At 32.2% G+C, this 9,011-nt stretch overlaps 1 protein-coding gene and 1 pseudogene across 1 annotated transcript; one reads left to right on the forward strand and one right to left on the reverse strand.

Moving 5' to 3' along the window:
- Positions 1-821: 821 nt before the first annotated feature.
- On the forward strand, positions 822-2,501 carry LOC110624500 (putative pentatricopeptide repeat-containing protein At1g26500). Its single transcript, XM_021769680.2, has one exon. It carries the CDS (start codon positions 847-849, stop codon positions 2,356-2,358), a length of 1,512 nt encoding a protein of 503 aa, XP_021625372.1. The 5' UTR covers positions 822-846; the 3' UTR covers positions 2,359-2,501.
- Positions 2,502-4,073: 1,572 nt separating this feature from the next.
- Positions 4,074-4,954, reverse strand: LOC110624950 (annotated as a pseudogene).
- Positions 4,955-9,011: the final 4,057 nt, after the last annotated feature.

Here is a 9,011-nt window from a genome sequence, read left to right on the forward strand (position 1 = left end):
TAAAAAAACATTTTTATTAAGTAAATTTTTTAAATGCTCTAAACATAAAAAAATATAAAAAATATTTTCTATAAAATAAATAGAAATTTAATCAGATTTGAAGTGTGCTTAGGAATATTTTCGATTTTTTTTTATATTAAACATATCCTTTTAATATTAACTTGGCTACAAAAATTAACTTGTAAATACTTTGTTTTGAATTAAAAAAATATTTAAAATTTTAATTATAATATTTATAAGTGAATTATAAACACATCAGTTAAAAGTTAATATATAAGTATATTTACCATTAAAATGACTAAACGGCATTAGATTATTTGTAAATAATAAATTATATTAACTCATTTTTACTATAATATTACCAAAATATATTTCAAACATATTACTATATAATTTAATTTTAAAATAAATAAATAATTTATAGACATTTTTATTCTAAAATTATTATAAATAATTTATTTAAATTAAAATTTAATTATAAATATAATTCAGCATATTCCATTAATCAAATTTCAAGCATATAGTTAGCTCAAAAAAATTTTTATTATTAATATTTCCTGAAAAATAGATAAAAATATCATTCTTCTTTTAAGAGTATTTTAGTATTTTTATTAAGTATTACTAGATAAATGGATAAAGGCAGGATTAGTGTCTAACCAAATCAAAACTTAAGAACCTTTTAATAAATTTTTCAAAAAATAAAGAGAGCAATTTATTAATAATAACATTATTTATCTTCTTTTTGTAATTCACCAAATTTTAAACGGTGTCGTTTAAATCCTACCTGCGTTGTTTTTGAACTCGGGTCGGGCACCTCTGTTCTCTCGCCCTCTCTCTCAAATTATAATGTTAATCAGACGTTTCTCTCTCACAACAGCTGCCCTTGATTCTATTTTCCGCCACCATCACCTCCGTCTCTTAACCACCGAGTCAAATCAGCCGCTGCCTCCTCCGCCATCTCCAGTTAATCCAGACCATCTTCTCCGAGTCTGTACCATCCTTTACCAACAGCAGTACTCTGAAGACTCCAGACTTCACTCTAAACTCTCCTCTTGCGGTTTCCACATTACCCACGAATTCTTCCTCCAAGTCTGTAACAAATTCCCATACTCCTGGCGCCCCGTCTACCGCTTCTTTCAGTACATACAGCAAACAGCTCACTCGCAATTCGCTCACACCTCTGTCTCATTCAACAAGATGTTAGACGTTATTGGTAAATCAAGAAACCTTGATCTCTTCTGGGACACGGTTCAAGAAATGGGCAATCTTGGTTTGGTTAATGATAAAACTTTTATTATTGTTTTGAAAACTCTGGCTGCGGCCAGGGAGTTGAAGAAATGCGTGCAATTTTTTCACTTGATGAATGGGTATAGGTGTGAGTATAGTGTGGAGAGGTTAAATAAGGTGGTGGAGAGTTTGTGTAGAAGTAAGCTTGTTGAGGAGGCAAAATTCGTGGTTATGAAGTTGAAGGAATGTATTAAACCTAGTGGGGTTACTTATGGCTTGTTGGTTAAGGGGTTCTGCGATGTGGGTGATATGATCGAGGCTTCAAAGCTGTGGAATTTGATGGTAGATGAGGGTTTCGAGCCAGGGATCGATGTATTTGAGAAAATGATGGAGACATTTTTCAAGAGGAACGAGTATGATGAGGCTATGAAGGTGTTCCAAACGATGAGAGTGAAAAGAATGGATGATTTGGGTCTTTCTACTTACAGGCTCGTAATGGATTGGATGTGTAAAAGAGGCAAGATTGCTCAAGCGAAGATGATGTTTGATGAAATGTCCAAGAGAGGGATTGAAGCAGATAATTTGACAATAGGCTCACTAATTTATGGCCTTTTAGCTAGAGGAAGGGTAAACGAAGCCTATATCGTAGCGGAGAGTATCGACAGGCCAGATATCAGTGTGTACCATGGGTTGATTAAGGGACTACTAAGGCTGAGAAGAGCAAGTGAAGCTACGCAAGTGTTTAGAGAGATGATAAAGAGAGGGTGCGAACCTACAATGCACACATATATTATGCTATTGCAAGGGCATCTGGGGAAGAGGGGAAGGAAGGGACGAGACCCACTTGTGAATTTTGATACCATTTTTGTTGGAGGATTGGTGAAGGCTGGGAAGTCATTAGAAGCTACCAAGTACGTGGAGAGGACAATGAAAGGAGGACTTGAAGTGCCTAGATTTGATTACAATAAGTTTTTGCATTATCATTCAAATGAGGAAGGTGTAATTATGTTTGAAGAAATAGGGAAGAAATTGAGAGAGGCAGGGTTGGTCGATTTGGCAGACATATTTGAGAGATATGGAAAGAAAATGGCTACCAGGGAGAGGAGGAGAAATGGTGAAGTTGAGCCCTGAAAATGAGTTCTCGAATGAGTTTCTTTTTTTTTTTATCTTTTTTTTTTTTTTGGTGGATTGTATATAAGATGGGATATTGGCGGTTTATTTGAACATTAAAATTTTTACATGGGAATATAAGAAGGTGATAGCTCATTCAATCATTTGGGTTTTAGCTCCTTACTTCTGTCATTGCGTCAGAACGTAAAATGATAAAAAATAAAATAAAATAATGAATTTATATACAATATTCAAGCGGAGTCTAAAACCCTCGCTTTCATATGAAAATGAGTTGAATAATTATTATTAAATAATTATATTGAAATTTATATAAAAATATTTAAAAGTGTATAAAATAAATATAAGAATCTATGCGTACGTGTAAATATATAATCTAATGATTGTCGAGTTTATCCTCAAGTCGGCCCTTGTTTCCATCTATCATTCAGTATTTTCAGTTAAACCATACTCCTATCATAATAATTGTGAGAGAAGCATGAGCCTGAAAACGCTTGGGTGATACTTGTTTGATTCTTTTCTAAATATTATTGACAAATTTATCAAAAAATTCAGACCCTGCCTGCAAATGTTAACGATACGTTACGATGCATAAGCTAGAGCAATAAATCATTTCTCTTTTGATTCCCAACATTCTATTTTGAAAGAAAAATGGAAAAATTGACTTATTTGTCCTAGATCACTCAGCTCTATCTGACATCAAGTAAAATAAAAAATAAATATTAATTATTGACTAATAGTTAAATGTATTGGGAATAATTAAAAAAAAAAGAGTAAAGTTTAAAAAGAAAACTAATATTTTCTTAATGATAAATGAAATGAAAAAAAAATAAAATAAAAAATGGATCTAATCTCACAGCAAACATTAGTTGGATAAACACAAAATAAGAATACTAATTATAGAAGTATATTAATTTAAACTTAGGTTGAGTTGTTTATGCTATTAATTACTGAGATTATATATTCACAACTTTCTATCTTTAGTTTGTTATCCAATTAGATGAGGTTAGCACTCTAACTAAGGTGGAAGTTTAATTAAGAACTTAATTAGTGGAAGAGATTAATGGGAGGATGTAGATAATCATCGATTTTGAATTTGTCAAGCCTTACCCTTATCCAATTGCTACATGATTTAAGATTATAATGATTTTCATTTGAAAAAAAAACCCTATTCCTACTATCTTAAAGAAAATAAATTTTATTAAATAATAAAAGATATTTTGTGAGATTATTTCAAAATAAGATAAAAGTAAATAAGGTTATAATAATTAATTTATATATTATTATAGTATAAAATAGAAAGTAGATAAAAATTTTAAGATAATAAAAAAAGTAAAAATAAATAAAAATTATAAGGTAGAAGAAAATTTTTTTTATATGAGCTGAATGTATATATATTAATTAATAGGAAATTAAAGCATCATAATTATTAAGTGAAATTTACTATGATTTTATGTATAATCCACCATGATTTTTAATAATGTGATATTTCAAGATTATTTGAGGTAAAAATTACCCTAATGCACAAATTGGTCCAAATAAAATAAGACTATCCAAGAAATAACTCCTTGCACTTATTGTAATTCACAATAATTATATTATTCCTCATAATTATTTACAACCTACAAGAATTAATTTCTTAAACAAATATTTTGTAAATGTTCAAGATAAATTTTTTTTAAAAAAAAGAAAAAGAAAAAAAAAAGATGAAGAAAAAGCTAGGGAGTGTCATTCTCATCAAGAATTACTAGCAATGCAACAATAAATGCATAATTTACCTCTGGATATATTGTAACATTGTATTTTTCCTTCCCCTTGTAGAAGCTTTCCAATGTGAAATTAAAGTCTGCGTTAATTTTCACATAATTAGATAAATATTACCACAAAATTTCTAATATATTAAACTCAAAATAACATTTTTTGGCAAAATACAATGGAAAAAAAATGTATTAAATAAAGAGAATGGTACCTCAGCAAGACTTTGAATGACAAAGAAGTGTAAGATCCAATAACAAGAAAATCAGGGGATTTTCCATTGAAATCTGCCAAGAAAGCATGAAGCTCTTTTTTAATTTGGAAAGGATGAGATTGTTGTACAGTGAAACTATTTTCATCTCTATTTTCACCATCATGAGCCTTCCATTTATGCCACAATGAAAGTACCTATTAAAAAAAGTTTTCAAATTCTTGAATAATTCACACGTAATTATCATTTCTTTTTATTTTTTTAAAAAAATATGTTTAAATTCATATAAATTATATGTTTTGAATTTAAATTATATGTTTTTAGAGCTCGTAAATATAAAATGTTTCGCTTATTAAATTAATTTTATAAATAAATAAATTATCTTTCCGTGCAGTATGAAAATAGGAGAACTAGAAGTATTTGTAAGATTCTTTTCATTCTGAATCTCCAAACACCACCATCAACTTGACGGAGAAGATTTCCACTTTGATAAAAAGCTTCAAATAGTGCATTATATAGTTTATTTAATCTTCTTCTTCACAACCAATTCCATAGTGCAAGGGTAGCAAAAGCCATCCCAATAACACTAAGACAAGGAACTCCAAAATCCCCACCATTGAGATTGAGATCCATGGAAAATTTCTCAACAACCTTAAGCTTCTATGTGGGAATTCAAGAAAATAGTTTTCTTTAATCAAGAAGCGCGACTCGCTGCAATTGAGGTATTTTTGGCAGAATTGAGAGAGTTGATTAGACAGCTAGCCCTACAATAGGATAACAATCAACCCGTTGCAGCCGAATGCCCACAACCAGTTTTAAATCCTATGGTCACAAATCTTGTGGCCGCAAATCTCCAATTGGATTATCACGAAGGTTACAAAATAAAGATAGACCCTCAAAACTTTTCTGGATCGTTGGATTTAGAATCTGTCCTTGATTGGTTAGTGGAGGTTGATAGGTTCTTTGAAGTTATGAACGTGGAAGAGGATTGAAAGGTTCTGATTATAGCTTATAAATTAAAGGGTGGTACAACAACATGGTGAAATTCTGTTCAAAACAAACATTATCGTAGGAGGCTAGAACCTATATGAAACTGGCTGTTAATGAGGTAGATGATTGAACAACGATTCTTGCCTAGTGATCACGCTCAGATTTTGTATAACTGGTATCATGATTGTATTCAAGGAAGTCGAAAGATGGATGAATATACAGAGGAGTTTTTGAAGTTGCAGGCAAGGTGTGAAAACTATGCGAACCAAACCCAGCAGGTTGCTCATTATCAGAGGGGTCTGAATTACGAAATTCGTTGTATGATGGGAGTAGCTATGATTTTCACTTTGGCAGATGCCATTGAAATGGCAAAAAGAGCGAAAAAACGTGTTGATTGGAAGCCTTGATATCAGTCTAATTGGAATTTTAATTACAAAAATTTTGGTTCGACAGGAACTCAGCAGTATAGAGATAATTACAGCAGACAACCTTCTAGGGTTGTAAATTCTGGCAATTCTCATAATACTGTGGAAGAAATGAGAGACAGTAAGGGAAAAGTAGTCACCACTACAGCAGACAAAGGAGGCAAAACTAATCCTTATTAGAAACCAATAAGAGATATATATTAACGCTATAGGTAACCTAGTAATCAATCGAGTAATTGTCCAGAACGTAGATGAGTTAATAATGATCGCCGACAAGTTAATGTGGTTGAGCAAGTGGTTGAATCTAAGGAGGAAGTGGACGACGATGATGGATCTATTGCTGGTTTTGAAGATGGAGAGGTCACCTATATGGTGAAGAAAATTCTATGCTTGACGAAACAGGAGGATGAGATGCAAAGGAGGAAGATTTTTCAGGCAAAGTATCGAATGGGAGAAGCGATTTGCAGACTAATTTGTTAGTGTATATGCCCTAGGCCATTATCTTGGACCTTTTTGTATGTCATTTTGGTTATTAATAAAAGAGGTTTTTATCATTATTATTTGTTTGCATGTTACATAATAATGATCATCATCCCTGGTTACTTATTATTATGTTGATAATAATAAAATATAACTGGTATGGTTATTGATTGATAATCATGAGATGATTATGTATATGTTGATATAATTCAATAATCATAAATACTTGTTGGAGAATAAAGTATTGGATGGACCCGCATTAAGATCACTACATGGGTCATTGTCATAAGTGAATCTCAAAATAGTTATGTCTTAATCCTTTGATTTGAGATTGTCATAGTTTCCAACATAAGGACTATTATGTTTTGACATAACCAAACGTTATCTTTAATCGGACAATCATAAAGGTTATGATTGGGCATAATAGAAATTATGTAGAGGAAAATGAACAATCAAGATAGGATTTGTCCCTCTCTATGAGAGAGATATCTTCTGGGCCCCTCGATAAGTGAGACTGAGAAATGCATAGCCGTGTTCAAATGAATTGATAGTGTGATCAATATCATTTGAATTTATCAGTCTACTTAGAGATCGAGAAATCATAAGTTTGAACATTATAAGTTTGACATTGACCATGACTTATGTTCAAACTAGATATCGTGAGACAAAGGGATTAATACATGTTCTATTTAATAGGTTTTATCGGACTATTGATCCTCATATTAGTTGGATAGTCATAATGTCTTGCTAGAGGCCACTTATGATTTATAGGCCTTGTTGGACTGGGCCTATTGCCAATTAATATGAGCCTATTGGGTCACACACAAGAACGTTGTTGATGTGCTATATTAATGAGCTAAAAGCCCATTAGTATAATTAATAATAATAAAGTGTTATTATTATTAATATTAATTAATAATGATAAAGTGTTATTATTATTAATTATTTATTATTATGAGATAATAATATTTAAAAGATCTGCAGTCTATCTGTAACTGTTACAGATAAAGGACTCTATCACATAAAGATATTTGAGTATCTGTGAGACTGTGATAGTGGGTTCTGAACACAACTCTTTTAGAAAAAGAGTTGTACAATTCTTTTAGGAAAAGAATTGTGGGAGAAATACAACTCTTTTTAGGAAAAGGAGTTGTGTGAAAATAAAAGACTGAGATATATAAATACTCCTTCTACAGATTGAGTATGTTGATGTTAAGTTTTGAGAAAACTCAGTCTAAAAGATTGCAGATTGTGGAGCACATGATCTATCCATCTTTGAAAGAGCTAGCACTCTAGAAGGATAGAAGACGTTCGTGTGGATACCATAGAGGGTGTTCGTTTGAAAAGGCAGCACCATCAGTCCGCCAGTGTATCTTTCTTACGAGATTAACAGGTTAGTCTCATATTCATCTTATGATTTAAACGAAGCACTCGGATTCTGGGAAAGGAAATCAAGAGAGATTTTATTTTTCCGCTGCGCAACTGGGTTGCAATAATCTCAGGATTTCCCAACATAATTATCGATAGTTGCAGTTGTGAAAATCTGATAGCTAAGCAATTGGTGGAGAAGCTGCAGTTGCCTACGTAGCCTCACCCTTCGCCATACAAAGTTGGGTGGATTAAGAAAGGTCCGACAATTAAAGTCAACAGAATCTGTAATGTGCCTATTTCGATTGGTAAATCTTACACTGAATCTATTAATTGCAATGTTGTGGATATGAATTACTGTGAAATTTTGTTAAGTCAACCTTGACAGTTTGATGTTGATGCATTGCATAAGGGAAAGGAGAATTCATACATATTTATATAGAATGGAAAGAAGATTACCATTTTGCCTTATAGTTCTGCGAAACATTCTAAAGTGGAAGGAAAAACTACTGTTGCTGTTTTTATGAGGGTACAAAGGCTATCAGGCGCCGTTGAGAAATCTGGAGGTACACTGGCTTTATTGGTAAGAGCAAGAGGCATAGTGAAGGATGCACCATCTTTACCACCACCCATCAAAGAGCTACTGAATGAGTTCCTTAGGGTAGTGGAGGAACCTTCAAAGCTTCCACCTTTGTGGAATATTCAACATCGAATTAATCTCATTCCTGGATTAAAATTTATCGAATCTGCCTCATTACAAGATGAGTCTAAAGGAGAGTGAAATCCTCCAAGAACAGGTTGAAGAGTTATAAAGAAGGGGCATATTCGGGAGAGTATTAGCCCTGCGGAGTCCCTACCTTATTGGTTCCAAAGAAAGATGAAACTTGGAGATGTGCATGGATAACAGAGCCATCAATAAAATTACAGTTCAATATTGATTTCCTATTTCTCGGCTCGATGACATGTTGGATCAGTTATCAGGGTCTAAAGTCTTCTCTAAGATCGACCTTAAAATGGCTATCATCAAGTTTAAATTAATGAGGGAGATGAATGGAAGACAGCCTTCAAAACTAAGGAAGGCTTGTACGAGTGGCTAGTTGTACCATTTGGTTTGATGAATGCACCTAGCACGTTCATGCGACTTATGAACATGCGACTTATGAACCAGGTGATATAAGAAGGTGATAGCTCATTAAATCATTTGGGTTTTAGCTCCTTACTTCTGTCACTGCGTCAGAACGTTAAATGATAAAAAATAAAATAAAATAATGAATTTATATACAACATTCAAGCGGAGTCTAAGACCCTCGCTTTCATATGAAAATGAGTTGAATAATTATTATTAAATAATTATATTGAAATTTATATAAAAATATTTAAAAGTGTATAAAATAAATATAAGAATCTATGCGTACGTGTAAATATAT

Source organism: Manihot esculenta, chromosome 10 (genome assembly GCF_001659605.2).
Source record: "Manihot esculenta cultivar AM560-2 chromosome 10, M.esculenta_v8, whole genome shotgun sequence".
Lineage (NCBI taxonomy): Eukaryota > Viridiplantae > Streptophyta > Magnoliopsida > Malpighiales > Euphorbiaceae > Manihot > Manihot esculenta.